The sequence below is a fragment of the Telmatherina bonti genome (genome assembly GCF_933228915.1).
Source record: "Telmatherina bonti genome assembly, chromosome: 17".
NCBI lineage: Eukaryota > Metazoa > Chordata > Actinopteri > Atheriniformes > Telmatherinidae > Telmatherina > Telmatherina bonti.
The window spans coordinates 29,410,280-29,434,279 of NC_136615.1; the positions used below are offsets into that span (position 1 = coordinate 29,410,280).

The 24,000-nt window shown below is 40.2% G+C and overlaps 1 protein-coding gene across 1 annotated transcript in view; it reads right to left on the reverse strand.

Annotated features, from left to right (window-relative positions):
- cacna1bb (calcium channel, voltage-dependent, N type, alpha 1B subunit, b) overlaps nt 1-24,000 on the reverse strand; it is a gene marked incomplete at both ends in the record, with an annotated part of 269,481 nt that overhangs the window by 239,745 nt on the left and 5,736 nt on the right. Inside the window, 4 exons of the mRNA XM_079256383.1 lie at nt 9,542-9,681; nt 15,606-15,711; nt 17,447-17,728; nt 18,342-18,415. Coding sequence (XP_079112509.1) covers nt 9,542-9,681; nt 15,606-15,711; nt 17,447-17,728; nt 18,342-18,415 — 602 coding nt within the window. The remainder of the gene's footprint in view (nt 1-9,541; nt 9,682-15,605; nt 15,712-17,446; nt 17,729-18,341; nt 18,416-24,000) is intronic.

Genomic DNA, 24,000 nt, shown 5'->3' on the forward strand with positions numbered 1-24,000 from the left:
GGCCCCTGATGGACAGCGGAGCTGCTTTCATACTGCCACGACACGGTCTCAGCAGCTCTCTGTTGGCTTCTGAGAGCCCGCGGTGTTCAGCAGAGCGCTCACTGAAGACATCACCAGCTGGCTGGAAGACGGCGAGGAGAGCCGCCTGCACCGAGCCAACACAAACCAGCACCAACCCCGAGCCGACGGGTCACCGACCACATCTGTCAGCACACCGGTCGATAACGTCAAATCAATAAGATCAGCTCCAGGATCACGCTCAGACACCTCAGAGAAAAGCACCTGGATTAAAAGTGACTTAGAGGCAAAGAAGGTGAGGTGTGAGTCAGCAGGCGGTAATGCTTACATGATTTTTTTTCATTCTGATTTACAGTTTTATCCTTTGGGTTTACATGGAAATAGTCATTCTGAATTGTGTTTACATGGTAAACATGTTTATTTACCTGTAATTCTGCTTTAGATAAGTGGGTTGGAAAGGGTTCTGGCAGACGTGACATACTTACATCTACCAGAAGTCAACTAACTCTGCTTCCTGCTTCTCGTCTTTTCATGGAAAACCACAAAATAAGAACTTTTTTCCCTTTGATTTTATCATAACTGTGAAGCAGCAGCTTGACGCAAGCTGTTTTCAGCAGCTGAGGAGAAGGAAGGTAAAGTACCTGAAGACGGCGGGGAATATGTGCGTCGTCAGGCAGGGACACTGTAACGAGCAATTACTTAAATTAAAGCAGAATTAATGTTTACATGACAGAGGAATTAACCAGTTCTGATTTAAAATGTTCCTGCGATGGACTGGCGAGCTGTCCAAGGTGTACCCTGCCTTTCTCCCAAAGACTGCTGGGATAGGCTCCAGCTTCCCTGCGACCCTTTAATGGACTAAGCGGTTAGGATAATGAATGAATGATTTAAAATGGGAATAAATCAGTCACCAAAGTCAGTAAAGTTAAGTTTTATTTAGAACCGTCATTTTAAATGTTAGGTCATTTTGTTTTAATTAATAATTGTAAATATTAATTAAAAAGAAATTAAATAATGAATTTAATTAAAAGTAATTCTGTTTTAATTAGTAATTGTGCTATATGTGTCTTGGCTGTAAATACAGCTGCTTATTTCTACAGCAGCTTTTTTTTTTTTTTAAACTTAAAAGATTAATTCATTCATTCATTTAAAAACTTAAAAGATTAGTTTTAATATTTAATTAAATAATTAATGAAGTAATTAATTCACATAAAACAAACAGTGATTTTTCATCTGTTTTAAGCAGATTTAACTTTTATTTGGAATTAAAACTCTCACGTAAACGTGTAAAATGTCAGGAAATCTGTGGATTTCTCACAGAAGGAAGCTCAAAACCTGAATCAAGTCATTCTTCACATCAGTAGATAAACACTGTTCACCCCCTTTTACAGTCAACTAGCTAAGAAGTTCATCCTGGTTGCTCAGAAGGCCAAAGAATAGAGAAACGCAGAGCTGTCTCACTCATAAATAACAGACTTAACGGGTTAAACATTGTACTTTTATTGTAAAAACGGGAAATGCATCAGGCACAACATGATACGTTTTAATGTAACAACATGAAACACAAGCAGATGCTGCTGCTGTTCTGTGGTCAGACGGGAGGAAACATTTAAATTAATTTAGAAAACATGGACGTCATGTCCTGCAGACTGCAGAGGAGAGGGAGGGTCCTGCTTGTTATCAGTGAGTAGCAAAAAATCCTGCATCTGGTGGGGTTGCATCAGTACGCCGCGGTCCGCTTCCACGTCTCTCTCAGGGAAGGCCTTGCAGATTTCAGCAAGATTTTAATCATTTTAATATCATTTGTGTGTATAAAGAACGGGGGTAGGAGAGTGTGAGTTTGAGCGTGTGTAAGAGAATGGGTGTATTTAAGGAGGAAGTGTGGATGCGTGTGGGTGTGGGTGGGGGTAGGTGGGTGGGTGCATGTGTGTGTGTGTGTGTGTGTGTGTGTGTGTGTGTGTGTGTGTGTGCGCACATGTGTGTGCGTGCGTGTGTGTGTGCACATGTGTGTGCGTATGTGTGTGTGTGTGTGTGTGTGCGTGGGTGCGTGGAGGGTCTTGGTGCTCGGGGAGCACTGCTGGTGCACTGGGGTGCGGCCTGGCTGCCGCTCGGTGGCGGTCTGGGGATCCCGGCCCTCCGTCGGTGTGGGCTGGGCCCTCTGCCTGCGGGGGTGGGGGGTTGCTTCTGGGCTCTTAGGGCCGTGGGGCCCGCGCTCTGTCTGCCCTGGGTGGCCGGTGCCCGGCGGGGCCGGTCCTCGCTGGTCCGGGCCTGCTGGGGCCTGTTCCCCCTGACTGCGGGGGACTCTGGCTGGGACCCCCCTCTGCCTCCTCCTGGGTCGGTGCATGGCTGGCTCCGGGGTGGGGCGGTTGGGGTCTGCGCCTGGGGATGGCTGCCGATGGCCCTGGTCTCGGGGGTACTCCTGGCGTGCCTCTTGCCTTTGTGTGGGAGGGGTCACACTGGCATGATGACCTTTTCCGGAACACGTTCCACTCTGCATGTTCTGCATGTGACACAGTCACCGAGTCGTCACGCAGTTTTATTCACTAACAGCAGCTAGTTTTCTCATTTCTGTTTGTTTCTCATTTATATTTAACTTTTTAGATTCATAGTTTAGTTACTATGATCTAAAGTTGGCTTGTATGTGTATGTATATGTGTTAATACTGGCAAGTGCGTATATGTTTGTACGTATGTATGTGTGTGTATGTGTGTGCATAGAGGTGTGTGTGTATAAATGTATGTATGTGTATATGTATATGTGTACATATGTATATATTTGTATATATATATATATATATATTATGTGTGTATACGTGTGTGTATATGTATGTGTATGTATGCGTGTGTATGTGTGTGTATATGTATGTGTGTGCCTGTATGTGTGTATGTATACATCTGTAGGTTGTTTTCTTTCTTTTTGTTTTTGGGTTATTTTTTAGTTGTTGTTTTTTTCTCTCCCTTTTCTCTCCCTTTATCTCTTTCCCTTTTCTTATGAGGTGTTTCTTCTCCTTTCTCTTTCTGTCTTTTGTCTGTCCTCTCTGGTCCAGCAGTACAAACTCTACAATTCAAACAACAATACAAAATAAACATAGAAATAAAATAAAAATTCAGAAAGTCAAGGGGATCATTATATCTATAAAGCTTCCCCTGGCAGAGAAAATTTGCTCAGCAGAACACAGCATCCAGACCATCATTCTGCTTGCCTAAATGCTGGACAAGACAAAAAAAAAAAAAAAATCATTTATGTATTTATTGTGATTTTTGCTACATGTTGCTGTCTTTTCACACAAGGCTTTAAATGTTTAATGTAAAGCACTTTAAATGGTCTTGTACACAAAAGCTGATGTAGAAATAAGCATGCCTTGCAAGACATACTGCATCCATCACAACAGCGTGGCTTCACAGGGGAAGGGTCTGATAAATGTAAGTTTCAGAGAAAGTTTTTGGAAAAAAAAGACGAAGAATTGACAAAAATATAGAATTAAATTCAATTCAAATCAAAAAAAGTATAAGAGGAAGACAAAACAAGGCAACATCTAAACAAACAAGTGTAATAAAACTACAGAAAACAGCAAAACCCAGCGAACCTCACACTAAAAACAATTCCCCCGAAGGTGGCCCGAAAGGGCAAAAACGTGCAATGATGGGACGAAAACAAGCTCAGCTTCACTTTATTGGAGTGAAAACTAAGGTCAAGTGTAATAAAATAGCTTTTAGCCCTCAGCTCCACGTCAGATGGGGTTGTGTGTCCACGTACGGAATCAGCACACGAGAAGCACAGGAGAAACTTGAGCAGATATTCATGATCAGACGGCAGCAGTTTGGCAGATATTCAAAGGCAACATTTATTCATGTCGCAGGCCGTGAGCTAAAATGACCCACTCTCTTTAGTCTTTGCAACTGTACTTTGAAGCTTCCTATTGTGTTAACCCGTCGCCAGAGAGACACATGAAAGCGCATCGCAACTTTGAAGTTGCCACAAGCACCGACTCTCACCCCGACCACTTACGGCCAGGACTTATAAATCAAACATCCAGATAAATAAATAAAACTGCTCTGTCTTTGTTTCTCTGGAGCTCACAGAGGGATGATTGTTCTGGACGTTCGGGCTTCTATAGGATGTGCAGAGGAAGGAGAAGAGATGCAAGACATTGATTATTACAGCGATGACTGGTAATCAAAGGCCAAAAGGTCAGCAGGAGGTTCTGACACACAGTGATGAACTGTACACTGACAGACACACTTATTCAGGTATAATAATCCAATCACAGAGCAGCAGATTATTGCATCTGGTCAAGGAGAATTGTTGATGTTCAATCTGAGCATAGTGAAGGAGAAAGTGGATTAAAGTGGCCTTGAATTTAGCATGTTTTTGGTGTTTCAGAAACTGCAGGTTTACTTGGATTATCACACACAAACATCTGTGGGATTCACAGAGAATGACTTCCTGCAAAAAGCAAAATGGACCATTCATTCATTTTCTGAACCGCTTATTCCAATTCAAGGTCGCGGGGAAGCTGGAGCCTATCCCAGCTGGCTTTGGGCGACAGGCAGGGTACACCCTGGACAGCTCGCCAGTCCATCGCAGGGCCAAATGGACCAATCAGGACAAATGTGTTAGAGGTCAGAGAAGGATGGGCAGACTGGTTGGAGGTGATACCAAACGGAGGCAGAAGACCACACCAGGTACCGCTACTGTCAGCTATGACCAGGAAAACATGTCAAAATAAAAGCATGGCTACATCCTGCTTTGTAACAACAGCTCCAGCTGCTGCTGGTGTCATGTTGGAGCATTTTTTGTTATATTTAGGATCCCTTAGTACTAACTGAGAATTATTTAAAGCTCACAGCCAGTCGAGTATCATTGCTGATAGGGCTGCAACCAAGCGGCAACTAAGCGGCAACATCCAGTGGTTAAAAGTGAAGTCTATTTGGAAATGCATAAAACTGCAGTACCCTTCTCATCCACCAGAGGCTGCAAAACAGAGCGAATCCCCATAGACTCCCATGTTAAAAAGACCAACTTCACAGCAGAAATAAACATGTTTACAGCCTGGTTCAAAAATCCATTTTAGGTTTAATAGGTCAGGTTTACCTTCATGACAACAGTGTGGGGAGTGAATTTTTTTCTAACTGGTCCGTTTAGAAGTAATTCAATCTCGAAATTCAGCATATTTAGGGGTGTGTCCTTTTGATTGACAGGTACCGATCTCCTGCTTCAACTAAGAAGAATGTAGAACAACCGCGGTTTTTAGCCGGTTAACAACGTGACTTAGCTTTAGCCTGCTTACCTCCGTTAGCTGGTTATCTCCTGTTATCTCCAGGTTAGCTCGGTTAGCTCTTAGCTACAGGCAGCTTGGAGTTCGCTTAATGTCAATCATCCACCATGACGCTCACAGCCCCCCTCTCAGCTCCACCTCTTTGCCCATATTTGTATTTTCTGGGCGAAACTTAGCTATTGTGTCATATCCAAACTGTGCAGGATTTGCCTTTAAAAAAAAAAAAAATTTTAAAAAATAATAAAATAAAATACTTTAACGTGTTCATTTTCTCAGAATTGCCTCGAAATTACATCTTAAAAAAGCCTGTTTTGTAAGCTAAACAGAAAATTACTACCCGTGGTGCCTGGCGCAGTGTTTTATTAGCAAAGCCGATACTGGCGTTTATAACACGACAGGTTGACAATGAAATTTCGCATCGATGAATTTTGCGCACATTGCAGAGTTAGTTGTTGACCATGTCAGTCCCTTTATGAGCACAGTGAAGTATATTCTGGTGGAAACCTCCAGCAGGATGATGCACCATGTATGGAGCTCTCTGATATTATCAGCCTACCGATATTATCGGCCGATAACAGCATTAAGATGTAATATCGAGCATATCGATATTGTTTTTTACTGACAACCTTTCCACAAAATGCACATATATATCAAACTCTTTAACTACGTCTCTTCTGACTCAAAATGACAAAATATTAGAGATGTCATTTATAGTATTCAAAATATTTTTGTGTTTATCAAAACTTTAAAAAATATCTATCAATTGATTTTGGTATAAAAAATCAAGTTTAGGACAACATCAGCATATCAGTTGTTAGTTAAAGAAAGTCAGTATTATACATCCCTAACTATGTCACAAAGCTCACATCATCTCCACCATGACGATGAGTTCACTGTCCTCCAACGGCTCCACAGTCACCAGATCTCCATCCAGCAGAGCAGCTTTGGGACGTGGTGGAACGGGAGATTCTCATCATGATGTGCTGCAACTGTGTGATGCCTCATGTAAATATGGAGCAAAACCATCTTGTTGAATGTGTGCATGAAGAATTAAGACATTTCTGATAGAAGAAGGGTCCAACTTGGTACCTGATGAAGTGGCCAGGGACTGTGTGTGTATGTACATTTATTCTGTTGTTTTAATGCAAATTTTCCTCCATCTGTGTGTGTCTGAGTGGTACAAGAAACAGCATTTAGCTTCAAAAAGACACTTTGATCAAAACTGATGGAGTTTTGTTCTTATGTAACAACATTTTTACTGCACTGCCTTTAAATAAACTAAATAAACTAAAGAAAAAAAAAAAAAAATATATATATATATATATATATATATATATATATATATATATATATATATATATATATACAGATTAGCAGGATGCATTCTCATTTCATGGACATGAAGCATGGTGTTACATAATATTCACATTTCTAGAAAACACATAATCCAACATGAGTTTTTTTTCATTGCATTGCAGTAACATGACGGGAAACTGATGTTTGACACAGGCAGGATGGACAAACGTGTGTACATGTAATTATATTTACAACCATACTGAATAAAAAGCAACATGTTCAGTCAGAACAAGAAGTTCGGGAAGTTATTCCAACCGTATTTATGAAAAAAAACTCTTGAACAAAAACTGGTCTTTCGTGCTGCTCCCCCCCACACTGCGACACGGCCAGGAGTATCTGGCAACCTTCAGTCATATGCTGGGTGTAAAATGATAAAAATGAGGTTGCCGACTCGGAGAGGACTGCTGTGTATCTGATGCAGGTCATCTAAAGATGCCACACTCTGCAGCAGCCTCTAAAACCTTCCTATAAACATCATCTCTTCCTTCAGAAGAACGACTTTATTTCTTTAAATAAAATAGCACTAAATAAATGTCAGAAACCAAAAACATTCCTTCAAACATGAAGCTTTTTATTCCTATTCGTTCAATCTGGAGTTTAACAGCTTCAGCTTAGAGTTAATTTACAGTCTAAAACCTCTGAATGCCGTGAAAGGAGAATGTTGTCTCTTCACCCGTTGCTCTCCGGGTGTGTACGGTCACATGTGGCTCCTCATCACAGCTTAGTGTTTCTGAGGCTCGCTGCTCTATTGATTAAGCCTTTGGCAACCCAGGCAGATTTATTCTCTTATTAGGGCTTCCTAATGCCTGATCAGGACAGATTAAAGGTCTGCCGCTGCCTCCAGCTACACTATCATTTAGACCCTTTCATTAGGACTGGGTGGCTACACCAACATAATTAGCCTAAAGATGGAGCTCCTACGTTGCACGGCTGGAAGAGAACCAGCATGGACTCTAAGCCAAACTACGAACAGGATGACCGAATATTTATCTTTCAGTTCGGTTTCTGACCATTAGGATCGATAAAACCTCTGACCAGAACTTTTTTTTAAGGACAGTTGCTCATCAATAATCAAGTGTGATCGCCTCCTCCTCCTCCTTTAAGAAGCACCATGCTTGGTGATTCCACTCTTATTGATTTTAACCATCTTTTTATTTTCTACGCTGCTCTCAACCACAATGATGATCATAAATTTGAGCCTAAAGGCTGTTTATTATCAGCAGAGCAGAAATGCTTCCTAACACCCAGGTGTGCCATAATCCTGTTAAATCCATAAAGAGAGGCTGAAATGTTAGAGGACATGTTGAACACCACCCCACCCCCCCAACCAAGGAGGTCTCTTGGTTCACATCGGACCCCTTCAGACACCTCAATCCCACAAGAATGAGCCAAAGAAAGGATTCACAAACATTTATACACACAGAAACCCCTCCTCGCAACCAGGCATGTTATCTCCTGCGGTTGCCTGGCAACCAAACGGCAACACACACACACATGCAGGACATAATGGTTAATTTGTTTCCAGCTGTGTCAGCAATGGGTAGCCGAAACTGAAGAGCTATTTCTCTGCCGCTACTTTCCGGAGGAGAAGAAATTGAACTGCAATAAAAAGATTTTTTTTTTTTTTTTTTGATCCACTGTAAACAATAACAAGAAGGATTTTCTGCTCCGGATGCAAATATTTATCAGCTTTTATTATTCTGTCGCATCCAAAGCACAGAGAGAAGTGATGCTGCGTGTCTAATGGCAGCGTCTCTCATCACCCAACATGAATTCTTCAACCTCGAGGGAATGTTAAATCCAATCAGATCGGAGCAGAATTTCCTGCCTGTGCAGGCTGGCTCGGGGGGAAAAGGAAAAATGCATCTCCACTGTTTCAATCCTGCACCTCAATCTCAGCGCGTTTCCCTCGCATTTGTAACAGATGTGGACTAACGAAGCCTTCCCATCTTTTGCTTTTGTCACCTCGAAGCGCTCGCCGTGGCTGCCTTTGCAATCTGCGGCGCTCCACGTCGATTCATTTGTTTATTGGTGTTTTGAAAAAGCTATTATTAACAGCACCAGTCCAACCTGAGCCTCAAAGATCACAGAGAGAAGGGGGAATATCTCTGAGGTTAACTAAACAGAGCTGGCATTTCTCAGCGCGGTGGGAAGTGACGTTACCGTAGTTACATTCAGACATTTTAATGTGATGACTTCCTGAGTCGTTTACGTTGTACTGCTCCTTTAACATCAGTAAAATCATCATGGATCAACCCCAGGAGGAATATATTGAGAGTTACCTGGGTTTTTTTTTACTTTTTGAGTCAAAATGAAGCAAATTCTGCAGCTAAAGGCTGAGAAGGAGCACTAGGACTGCAGAAACCATCACGTGCGTTGACGTTTCACAACTTCTTTCTGATAATGTTCAACTGCAGCCATTACCTGGCCTTTAAAGCCCCCAAAGAACATCAGCCTCCCTACCAAGCAGCCACTGAGAGCTGCTCGACAAGATGAGGCAACACAACATCCAGCCATAAAAGCTTCTGTCACAGAAGCTCATTTAGCGAATGACTCTGACGTCCACACATCTCTGCAACCAACACAGCAAACACGAAGCATGCACAAGTGGGTCAAACTTTACTGCAACGTCATCACATGGACGGCTAAATATCACCCAAACTGTTCCACACGTTGCTGCAAGTAGCGCGTAAAGGCCAAGAAAACAATAAAGCGATCGCTTGATCATTACTTGTTGAATAAGACGCACGCTTGAAGCTGATTCGGTTATGTTTCCATCTCTTCTATCTCGCAGATCCACACAAAAGAAACCACTCTTTTTACTTATGGCCTCCATCTCTGGCTTGGCGCCCAGCAGGATGGGAGGGAGGAGGGGGGAGGTGGACTCACCCTGTGAGGACGACCACGAAGTCCATTACATTCCAGCCGTTGCGGAGGTAGGAGCCTTTATGAAATGCAAAGCCCAGGGCGATGATCTTAATGGCAGCCTCAAAACAGAATATTCCAATAAAGTAGGGCTCTGTGTCGTCCTGCAGGAAGATGGAGAGAGTCGGAGAGAGGATGAGATTGACAGAGAGGAGATCTTTTTGTTTCGTAAGAGGTAAGAGTGTGTTTAATGAAGCATTAAGTGAAAGATGGAGTAAGGAGAGGGTGAAAGGGAAAGAAAGAAATAAAAATGGCTTCTTTCACTTTTTACAGTGGCAGAGCTGAACCGCAGGAACATTTTAACCCTTTGAGCTCGGCGCCTGTTTTTTAATCAAAAGGTGCCTTCTCATAATGAAATAGTTACATTGCTGGTGTACGTTGTACTAAGTGGAAACACTGGCAGGAGTTGTTTTCATGTGTAAGTGTCACTGTTACTGGTGAAGGATGAATAAAGATGGCACGTTGCACAAATGAAGAATGTTCCAGGCTTGCCGAAAAAACACACTTTCAGGATCAAATCCTGGTACATGTGCACATTATCTCTGCAAAGCAACTCTGATGAGGAGAAAGTGTGTGGTTTTAGTACAGATATGTTCACAAAGGCCTCTTAAACAGCCATTTCAGCGTCTTGTACTCAAAGATCCACAGGTCATCCACAGGAGATCCACAGGACATGTGTTGGATCATATTTGATGTGCATCATTTCTGAGACCTATTGCACCACTTTATGGCAGGAATCGCCAAATCTGGTCCTGGAGGGTTCAGCATCCAGGAGGTATTGTCATGGTGTGTGGAGGTGTGTGGACCCAAATGCAGGACAGAGCGGCGGGAAAAAGGTGCTTGTTGAGGTCACTCCTTGTGGATGTATCTACTGCTTAAACTAAACTGAGCAGAAGACGGAGACGCCACAGGCGACTAACGACAATCAACCAGAACTGAGAACCGAAACCAAGTGGTATAAATACAGACAGACACAAAACAAGACACACGTGTATCGACTAGACCAGGGCTCGGTAACCCAAAATGTTGAAAGAGCCATATTGGAACAAAAAAACAATATGTCTGGAGCTGCAAAAAATTAAAAGCCTTATATAAGCCTTTTCATGAAGGCAACACATGCTTCGTGTATCTATGTCAGCCTACTATCAAAATGACTAAGTTGGCTACAAATACATAATGAGCCTTAGTGATAAAATGTTTATTTTCCCTGCAGTGTATCCTAGACTATCTGAAACCAGGTGAACTAACGAACCGTAGCCAAAGCAGGAAACAAGACATGAGGGAACTAAACAAGGACTCGTATCGGTACTCAGTACTGGTAAGCACTCAAATTTAAGTACTTCTACTCTGTTTCAAAACATATGGTATCAGTGCATCCCCACTTAAAACCCTGTTGTTTACATGAAGATTGAATGACTCTGCGTTATAATGCACAACGTGCAGCATTATAACCGTCTAATGCACGGATCTGAGTTGTTTACTCCGCTTACACCGTGGTCCCACACAGTAAACATTTTATAACCAATTTGTTGGCCTTAATGAAGTTTATATGTCAAACAACCGCTGTCAAGCCACAGCGTGTTTCTGTCATCCACCTGTTAAAAAACAGCTAACCAAAATCATCTGATTAACGCGTTGCTACGGTGACGCCCAGTAACAGAGGGATATTATAGTGACTTTAAGTCACTGAACTATGTGTGTGTTTATACGGAAATAATGCAGCCAGTCGTCATTAGAATTATTTAAAATCTTCTATTGGTCTTCTGCCCCCTGGTGGACACTGTTTGCACTGCAGTAATCCTGAGATGCCACACATGATATGCAAAATAATTTTTGTTTATTGTTTTTTTTCTTACAGTTTGTTAAAGGGCCTAATAAAGACTTCAGGTTAGAAACAATAATAATAATTTTCTGTTCAAGTGTTAGAGTTAAAGTGAAAGCAAATCAGAAATGCAGCATGATCTCCGAAGGTTTTAGTGAATGAGTTGAGCTCCAAACCGGCACATTTTAATGCATTCAAACAAATCAAACAACCTATAAAACCTGAAATGAAAGCAGACATCAGACTATTTAAAGGTTAAACTCTGCAATGCCGTGCAAGAGGCCAACAACTCAAGAGGAGAGGTTGAAGGGGGTCACTGGACTTCTTCAAAAACAAGGTAGTTGGGCAGACAATACAAAGACATTGTCAGGTTGGGGGGGGGGGGGGGGGGTACTTGTTCTGACATTTGGACCAAATGGGAAGGCTCTTGTAAAGTTCAAGCGTCCCACTGGTGCGACATAAAAGAAAAATGAAGCTTGGAAGAACAGAATTGAGAGTAGGCACCTAAAGTGCTTCTCAAAAGACCCCACTAGTGTGACATTTGTCCCAAAGGGATACAAACCCCCCCTATCCCCACCTGACGAAGAAAACCCTTTTGAAAATGGCACATGTACGACACACCTGACTAAACATGATTGATCTGAGCTCTGCACTGTGTCACAGTTTCATCAGGACGTCTGCTGTGTGGCCCAGGCCAACCCCGCGAGGCGAAGCGTGTGTGGCGCGATGCCTTTCCTTCCTGTGAGCAAACCAAGAGGGGGATGTCTCACGCCAACGCCAACTTCTACCACTCCGTTTCTCTCCTTACAATCTGACAGGCCTTGCCCCCCAACCCCTGCAAGTATCACCCAGCCACCAACGTAAATAATCACACAAAAACAGTGTGACAGGCCGAGATGTGTGCAGCAGATACGGCCGCGAGGAACAACCTCAACAAGCACTCGACTACATTTCAAATTCATAAACACAGTAAAGTCTTATGTAATGAGCGCTGGAGGGCTGCGTGAATAAAACTCTTTCTGTTTTGCATATGTACACCCGAAACGCTCCTAAAATGAACAAATATGTCTTTGGAAAAGCAGCTGAGGAATTCTCCAAGGATCCTCCTGCTAATGACCTGCGATGGATGTGAAGCCCTCTTCGCCAGCAGCCTCCACTTACCGCACGCCTCCTGGTCTGTTGACAGAGCTTTACAAATAATAGCTGATCCCTGCTTTTAATTAAAAGCCATCTTGTCATATTACATCCTCAAGGTGGAGGAGGCGGCGAGAGGATGCTTGTTTTCTCTCTTTGTGTGACCACGCTAATCATCGTCTTGTGAGCCTGAACGCTGCTTTTTTTTTTAAAAAAAACATTTGATGAATTTGCATCTCTGTGGTTGAGACAAGTCGAAACCAAAGCCGGGGCTCGGTTGGAGATGAGGTTCTGGACTTTTTTTTAAAAAAAGCTGAAGAGTGTTGCTGCACTCCTCCAGAAGAGGAGCAAAGTGTTGAACAGTGAAGCTTTTCTCTGCATGTGCAACTTGACGTCTCCGTGCAGCTTCATCTTTGTTTCTGCATGACTTTGAAAAGGTTCAAATGTTAGTTTAGACTGGTTTTCCCAACCTGGGGGGGGGGGGCCTACTGGAGCCCAGAGTTATGCAGCAGATCGGTGCAAATGAGTCATCCAGAGATCATTTCAGCCAGTTCTCAAACCTTTTGAGCCACAATCCACAAGTTCATATATGTGGATGTTTGAGACCCCCCCCCCTCACACACACACACACACACACACACACACACACACACACACATACACACACACACACACAATGGCTGAGAGGTTAACTGTGTGACGTGTCAGATAGGTCAGCTTCCTCTGATTGGGAGGCTGGAAAACTGTCAGAATCTTCATAAATAAGGAGGATAAAATGGTTTTTGGTGGATTTGGTTCATTGCTGTAAAAAGGCAGCTAAAAGCCCCAAAATGCTAAATGCCGGTTTTTAACAACGTTGTTGTTTATGCATCAATGTTCCTAAAGAAGATGCTAATATCACAGATTAATGCGCTAATTATTTAATTTTTATCGCCCTGCTGAAAATCCCAAATTTATTTATTAATTGGAGGTTAAATTGTTTTTCATTATATGGTGACCACCTGAAATGATCTCACGAACCCTAAGGAGGTCCCGACCCCCAGTTTGAGAACCATTGAACTAAATGTAAGGCTTAAAAACAGTTTGGTTCTTCATAAATCAAGAGGCTGAAGATTTTTTAGTGGATTATGTTTGCTGCTGTGATGACGTGCCAATATGTCAAAATCAGCTTTTCTGCTCATATGATGCCGATTTTTAAAGTAGCTCCTGTAAAAACTTTATATTATAGACATAAGATGGTAAAAACTCTGACTGCGAGGCTTGATAACTATCATAAACTTCATAAATAAGGAGGATAAAGTGATTTTTGGTGGATTGGTTTTCACCACTAACGGGGCACTCTGCTCGCCAAAGATGTTTAACTCGACATTATAGTAATAACTAAAATAACAAATGAATGTGTTAATTCCACGGCTTCGTTTCTTTCCGTTCATGTGTTCATTTTTTTTTAAACCTAATTTTTATGTTTCCATCAGTTTCAGGTTCTATAATGAAACACTTTAATGAAAACACACTCACACTCTCAAAAATAGAGGTACAAGATCAGGACATTTCTCTACCTATAGGTACATTTTAAAGAAATGTTCTCTCAAAAGTACAATTCTGGTCTTTTAGAGACCAGAAGCACACCTTCAGAGTACGAAAAAGGGTTCGAAGTGACATAAAGTAAAAATTTGTACCATTTTAACCATAAGGGTACCTGCAGCATTGAAAAATGTTTGTCATGACAAAAACTGTTGTTAGCAGCAGTGCTTTAAGCGGGCCGGTACGCAGCGGTACGCAGTACCGGCACTTTTAAATTCTATCCTTTTGCGTACCGGGACTTTTTTTTACAGTGTATAGTGCATACTGGGACGTTTACCAGCTTTTCTTCAGCAATCAGTTTACCCCCCTACGACTTCACCACATATTACAACTGATATTTGATGATTTTATTTTTTTTAAATTTTAAAAGTCGCCTCAAAATAAATGTATTGTTAAGACCGGTTTAGACGCACAGCACTTGCTGTAGTCCACAATGTCAGAGTTTTTGAAGATTATTTCTAGATTAAAGATAATATTGCTAAGTGGAGTGGACCAGGCCTAATGCTGTGGAAAACATAAAAAACATAACTTGATAAGGAAAGGTTGAACTTGATCAGGTACAAAAATAGACCAGAACTGAAGGGTACAGAAATGTCTCTCAAAAGAGTACACCCCCAGCGACAAGCATTTGTACCTTTTTAGGTACAAGCTGGTACCTCTATTTTTGAGTGTGTATAGTATCGGTCTGATACCTGACACAATTAAAAAAGACATTTCAATAATCACAAGAAATATCACTACCAGTCAAAAGTTTGGACACACACTCCTATTAAATCCAATGGGAAAGTGAGTTCAAACTTTTGACTGGTAGTGTATAAGAAGGCAACTCTTTCCCTGTTCATGCATTGCAAAAACTGAAATCTAAGTAAGATTAAAAATCTTAAACTGAGAACACATATGCTTCTTTTTTTTAAAGGTAAGATAATTCTAAGTTTTTATGCCAGATAATTCCTCTTGTTTTAAGAGTGTTTTTACTTGTTTTAGGAAGTCTTGGCAAGGTCAATGTTCCTGGTTCTGTTGGCAGATAATTTATCTTATTTTAAGCAACATTTACCTCATTTTTGTATATTTTTTTCTTGTTTTTTTTAAGGCTGAGTTTTTGCAGTGTGGTCATAAAGAGAAACCACAGTGTGTTGTGCACCATCACACACACAGGGACACGGAGGAATTATCAGGCTTCCTGAAACTGTTTTAACTACAATTACTGATGGAGCAGTCAACAAACTAAAGACTATTTCCCTGCCAAATGACACTATTTTGTGGTGCATTTCTTCTACTGTCCGTGTTGGGGTACATGTTTTGTAGGACGGAGAGGGGCTTGATATTGTTATTGTGGATAAAAAAAAAAGGAAGCCCTGCAGAAAACATTTGGGAGCTACTGGTTTAAACCGGGCGTGTGTGAGGAGCTAGATCCTATAGAGGAGAGGAGCTGGAAGAAAAGACAAACAGTGAAACCCACCGAACGTGCTGCACAGATTGTAGACTTACCAGCCGCTCTGACATGGGCGTCTTGTCGCTCGCAGGTAGATGTTGCTCCAAGGCCAGGACGATGCAGTTGGCAATGATCGTTGCCAGGATCATGTACTCAAATGGAGTGTGAGGGTTAAGGAGAACTTGCATTCATTTCATTTATGATCACAACATCATGTGTGCAAACAGGATTTCCTTCATCACAGAGTTTTGTGGGATGTAAACTATTTTAAAAAAAAAAAAAAATCCATTTAAACATAAACTTGCACTTGGATGCATTTTAGCCACTAAAGCATAAAGAAGAAGAAGCATCCTATATGTGTACTCATGATATTTCCAGATGGTTGACCAATTTTCAATGGCGGGCTTATTCTGCAATCCATTTTCACAGGGTCCATGCCCCTGGGGTCAAGGCCTATTGAGGGCCTGCGAATCACAAAGGAACAGGGGGCTTATGAAGCAAAGCATAAGAAAAAGATACCCAAATAACCTGATTACACAACCAGAAAGCTGCTTTCTTGCTCATAAATCTATAACTGTAATAATCGGTTATATCTGCTTCATATTGATTTTCAAGCTCCTGTGTTTTCTTTTAATCATCTTATAATTTTGGTAGGAAGTCGAATAGGAAGTTCAAACCCATCCAACTCGTGGAGGGCACAGATAAATTGATAAGCACCGTTATTTGATTACAGCTAATGTTGTTCTCACTGTTTCCCACAGAGCAGATCCAGCTGCTGCTCGTGTTTGTCTCCGTCTTCCCAGTCTGCTCCCATTTCCCTGCCAGAAAACAGTGGCGCTCACGAGCCTTTTCCTCGACGTATTGGCTGTTTTTATGTTAAGAAAATATTATCAAATGTGAATGCCTTTAAATTTTATTGTTTTCAAGCCTTATTGGTGATGAGCAGATGGAAATGGTGTCACTTAGTTACTCATTTCAGCAATATGTGTAACATAAGAGGGAAAAAACAGTTTTATGGTCTTTGATTTTGAGTTTACATCTTTCTGTTTGCAAATATGTTTGAAAAGGCACAACTTCACTTTAGTTTTACTTTAAAAACAAGAAAAAGCTGTCACTTTATAATCTAGACTTTATGATAGTTTGCAGAAAATACAGATCGTCTGAGCCTCCATGATTTAAGGTGAGAAATCAGTAACATTTGTTCTGCAAGCGGCTCTGTGATGGACTGGTTACCTGTCAAGGGTGTACCTGCCCCCTCCCAGTGACTGCTGGGATGGGCTCCAGCTTTCCCAGCAAGCCTTAACTGGTCGAACTGGTTGAGAAAATGGATGGATAGGCGTTTTGGAGCGACGAACGTGGGCGAGTTCAGCACCATGGAGAGGGCTCCCAAGTAATACAACGAGGCGGCTTCACCGTGTTTTATGTGAAGCAGGACTGTATTTTTCTCAATACCTCCAACCTGACTCAAACATGCTTCTTTTTTATTGACTTAAAGCTGCTTAATCAATGGCCATGTTGCATCATTATTAACCGCAGCGCGGGGACGGCAGCCGCGTTGACAGCTGACATTTTGACAAAAGAACTCGGACAATGCGAAGAGATTAGAGCTGGGAATAAAAGAGGGCAGATCTCCTGCCTACAGCCCTGCAGCTACGGCTAAAAACACCTTTGTGTCATGTTGAACAGAGATAAGAAGCGGAGCGACAGGTGCAGGCAGCGCGGTGGCGCAAACTCCTCCACCTGTGGACTGGTACTCCCAACCCTGACATTACAACCCTTTTTTTTTATTTTTTGGCAACTAAAGAGAAGAAATGTAGGCCTTAATGAGGTGGTGTGTTACTGCTGGAGAGGCTGATGCGCCTGCTGTGTGCGCTGCAGCTTGGTCAGGAAAGGATATGGCCACTCTGTTATTCTCTTTGCGTACTTCCTGATGAGATTGTCCTCGCGGAAGATGAAGAGGGAGCGGTTGACAGTGAAGCAGTTTTGTTTGACAGGGTTGGGGTTGTAAATGGCCATTGTCCGGGCTCTCTGGGCCATCGACTGTTTGTACATCCTCTGCCCGCCCGGCGCGCCACCAGCGCCCCGGGCGCCCCCTCTGCCGGCGCCCGGTCCGCCTCTCCCTCCGCCGGCTGTGCTTCCTCCATAGCGGGTGGGTAGGTCGTCAGCGAAACGAGCCATTCTGGAAACGCACAGATCCAAAGAGGAAAATCCAAAGTGGTGTCAGTGGGAATGAAGGGGAGACGCATCACAACAAACCGCTGCCTGCTTGGAGAGAAAAGGAAAAGGCGGCCTCACTGAAAACCACGCTCTCTTCATCCTTTCCATTTATTCATCCCTGGTTGGATTGTTTTGGGGTTTTTTTTTTTCAAAGTTTCCAGCTATAAAGCACTTTAGAAAGAAATTTTTTTTAAGAAAAGAAAAAAGGAAAAAAAATAGTGGAAAATGCTGCGTTCACTTCATTGAGGCTGTTTCATCCACATCACGCGCGCTCCAAGTGGAGAATAAACACGCTCAAATCAAATCTGATGAGTCTGTCTCAGCCCAAACCCCTCGCAGCATCGTCAGCATCCAGACACCAGTTGAAATGTTCCGTGTCAGTGGGAAGAAAAGGGGGGGGAAATGGCAGAAGCGTCACGGAAGAGAGAAATCCTCTTTTTTTCCAACATCAACAAGAAAAGCAGCAAATCCAGCAGGAGCGGTGGTCCTGTGATTCCCGTTTGATTGCTCGCTGCATGGGGGGGGCTGTAGGCTATAAAGCCAAACCTCGGTGGAATAATGAAGGAAGAGCCCACGTGACCGAAACGGGCCTATCAGAGGCTGGAGCGCACAGACGCGCGACACCGTCTGTTGACTTATTAGACAAACCCTGCAGGTCAAAACATCAACCTCAGTCAGTTTTTACTGTGGATGAGCTGAATAATTATGTTTATACACATCAGAATTTCTGATCTAATATCCGACATGTCCAGTTGCCTTCACGGTCGCAGGAGAACAAAAAGATGCTCTGCTGCTGAAACAAAAAACCTTTATTATGGATTTTATTTGTTTTCTGCTTAAAGTTTTCATATGCAGAAGTTCTGAACTCCCCATCATGACATGGAAACATGAAATAGTGCTCAGATTTTGCTCCATAAATGGAGATTTTATTCAATTCAAACAAGTTTGAAATTTTATATTTAATCCCTGAATCCTCTCAAACTTAGTGCGAATTTATTCACATGTTCTCCAGGCTTCCAGATAGCTTTTGTTTGAACGCTCATTGCCTTTAATTCTGTTTCCTGTCATGTTGTCACTCCATTAGACCTGTTCCAACTGATTTTTACTCTACTTCTCATACTTCTCATACACATCGTCATTTTGTGTTCTTCATGCTGTTGTTTTCCTTTGTAAAAACGGCTTCTTGACAACCACCCTTCCATAAAGACCATTTCTGATGAAGCTTTGATAAACAGCAAATGGATCAACACAAGGTCTGGCTGCATTTCTCAGGCTCCAGGTCTTTGCTGGGTTTTTTCTCATTTCTTTTGGTGCTCCAAACGTGATATTGCTATTGCAAATGTAAACTAGCTAAAGAGTCATAATCTGGAACAGTGCAGAGTTTGTCCTTCCTTCATATTGTGTCAAATAGACTGTTAAATATGTAGTAAGATTTTAAGCCTGACACTTCTTCTGTCCTTTTCTTCACTATAGCCATCCAGTATTTCCATTTCCTCTCTGTCAAACTGTGTTTTTGAGAGATTTGTACAAATTGTGTGTCTTTTACAAATCGGCTTAAGATAAGTTGTCTGTCAGTCTGTCACATGTAGACAACACTGGTTCATCCTTTCATTTAGTGTTAAGTCGCTCAACAACAAAACACATTCTTGTGATGAAGGTAAGGAACGAGGACTGGGCTGAAAATGAGTGGGAAAGCACTGAATGTCCGAAGAAAAACATCTGGGAAACCTCTGGAAACCCTGAATAATTAAGGTACAATTTTTGTTTAAACAATTAGGACTAAAAGTCTGGCTACCTGGAGCATTATTCTCTTTATTAGAGAGAATAAAGGGCCTTTTGTGTCTACACTGTAAAACAAATACAGTCAGTGTTTACTTTCAAGAGTTCTTGCTGTTAATCTTTATTCATAATAAAGTCGTTATGGGTACACAGAGCGACAGACGCATGCTGATCGGGAAGCAGAATGAAAATATGAAGATGAACTATTTGTAGGAAAATGTGGAAGAAATGATAGTAATTCCTTTTTAATTCTGATGAAAAACATAGAAGTGTTGTTTCTGCTGTACATCAGGAGTCTAATGAATTTCTAAGAATCCAAAGATGTTGGATTGGTTACATTAGGTTTGATTTTACTTAAGTATGGATGCAAACAACAAGCAGACAGCTGCAAAGCTCCAAATGTCTTCAGTTCTTGTTTTCATCTGCACTATCTTTCCTTCCAAAAAAAAAAAAACTACATAGCCAAACACTGAGACCGTTGAGCGCAGATGTAACCCAGTTGGTGATGTCTCTGAGATTTAGGCCTGGTCCAAAGAACTTTCATTTATGGTAAAACTGCACCTCATTTTCCTAATCAAAATATCTGTGTGGTCTTTTACACCCCCACAATATCTGACTAAAGTTCCTAAGTTCAGATTCCCTCGACTTTTTATATTTAGAGGGATTTAGGGTACTATAATAAACAGAAACATTTCTGGAAGTCTATTCTGTTAAGTTCAGCAGAAGATACAAGTTGTCTGGAAATGACTAAGGAGACATCTTGTGGCTCGATGGATTTACTGCAGTTTTGGACAGAAAATCAGCAGAAGAGGGAAGTTTTGTCCGCCTTGCACACATGTAGCTGACAGACTAACAATCATACATGCATACATGTGTGCATACACACATACATGCATACATACATACATACATACATACATACATACATACATACATACATACATACATACATACATACATACATACATACATGCAAACATGCATACCAATATACATACACGCATACATGCATACATACATATCAATGTACATACATACATACATACATATATGCATACATGCATACCAATATACATGCAAACATACATACATACATACATACATACATGCATACATGCATACATACATACATACATGTATAAACACAAACATACATGGAAACATACATGCATTTGTGCATACATACATACATGCATACCAATATACATACATACATACATACATACATACATACATACATACATACATACATACATACATACATACATACATACATGCATACATGCATACATACATACATACATGCATGCAAACATGCATACCAATATACATACATACATACATGCATGCCTACATGCATACATGCAAACATACTTACATACATACATATATGTATACACGCAAACATACATGGAAACATACATGCATTTGTGCATACATACATACATACATGCATACCAATATACATACATACATACATACATACATACATGCATGCAAACATGCATACCAATATACATACATACATACATACATGCATACATGCATACATGCAAACATACATACATACATACATACATGCATACATGCATACATACATACATACATGTATAAACACAAACATACATGGAAACATACATGCATTTGTGCATACATACATACATGCATACCAATATACATACATACATACATACATACATACATATATACATACATGCATACATGCATACCAATATACATGCATACATACATACATACATACATGCATGCAAACATGCATACCAATATACATACATACATACATGCATGCCTACATGCATACATGCAAACATACTTACATACATACATATATGTATACACGCAAACATACATGGAAACATACATGCATTTGTGCATACATACATACATACATGCATACCAATATACATACATACACACATACATACATACATACATACATACATACATACATACATACATACATACATACATACATGCAAACATGCACACTAATATACATGCATACATACATGCATACATACATACATACATACATGCATACATGCATACCAATATACATGCATACATACATACATACATACATGCATGCAAACATGCATACCAATATACATACATACATACATACATACATGCAAACATGCACACTAATATACATGCATACATACATGCATACATACATACATACATGCATACATACATACATACATACATACATACATGCATACATGCATACCAATATACATGCATACATACATACATACATACATGCATGCCTACTTGCATACATGCAAACATACTTACATACATACATATATGTATACACGCAAACATACATGGAAACATACATGCATTTGTGCATACATACATACATGCATACCAATATACATACATACATACATACATACATACATACATACATACATACATGCATGCATACATGCATACATACATACATACATGTATAAACACAAACATACATGGAAACATACATGCATTTGTGCATACATACATACCTGCATACCAATATACATGCATACATACATACATACATACATACATACATACATACATACATACATACATACATACATACATACATACATGCATGCAAACATGCATACCAATATACATACATACATACATGCATGCCTACATGCATACATGCAAACATACTTACATACATACATATATGTATACACGCAAACATACATGGAAACATACATGCATTTGTGCATACATACATACATACATGCATACCAATATACATACATACACACATACATACATACATACATACATACATACATACATACATACATACATACATACATACATGCAAACATGCACACTAATATACATGCATACATACATGCATACATACATACATACATGCATACATACATACATACATACATGCATGCATACATGCATACATACATACATACATACATACATACATACATACATACATACATACATACATACATACATACATACATACATAAATACATACATGCATACATACATGCATACATGCATGCATACATACATACATACATGTATAAACGCAAACATACATGGAAACATACATGCATTTGTGCATACATGCATACATGCATACCAATATACATACATACATACATACATACATACATACATACATACATACATACATACATACATACATACATACATACATACATACATACATGCATGCATACATGCATACCAATATGCATACATGCATACCAATATGCATACATACATACATACATACATGCATGCATACATGCATACATGCAAACATACTTACATACATACATATATGTATAAACGCAAGCATACATGGAAACATACATGCATTTGTGCATACATACATACATGCATACCAATATACATACATACATACATACATACATACATACATACATACATACATACATACATACATACATACATACATACATACATGCATACATGCATACCAATATGCATACATACATACATACATACATACATACATACATACATACATACATACATACATACATACATACATGCATACATGCATGCATACATGCATGCATACATACATACATACATACATACATACATACATAAATACATACATGCATACATACATGCATACATGCATGCATACATACATACATACATGTATAAACGCAAACATACATGGAAACATACATGCATTTGTGCATACATGCATACATGCATACCAATATACATACATACATACATACATACATACATACATACATACATACATACATACATACATACATGCATGCATACATGCATACCAATATGCATACATGCATACCAATATGCATACATACATACATACATACATACATGCATGCATACATGCATACATGCAAACATACTTACATACATACATATATGTATACACGCAAACATACATGGAAACATACATGCATTTGTGCATACATACATACATGCATACCAATATACATACATACACACATGCATACATGCAAACATGCATACCAATATACATACATACATACATACATACATACATACATGCATACATGCAAACATGCACACTAATATACATGCATACATACATGCATACATACATACATACATGCATACATACATACATACACACATGCATACATGCAAACATGCATACCAATATACATACATACATACATACATACATACATACATGCATACATGCAAACATGCATACCAATATACATGCATACATACATACATACATCAAGATTGTAAAAAAAAAGAAGAAAAAAAAAGAAAAGATATTCTGAAAAAAAATCATCAAAACTGCTCTCCTAAATATTTTCTTAAAAAGAACTGTTTTTTTTTTTTTTTTAGCTTTTTACACATGAGGAGATTTTGCAGACAGACAGCTACTATAAGGAGCACATA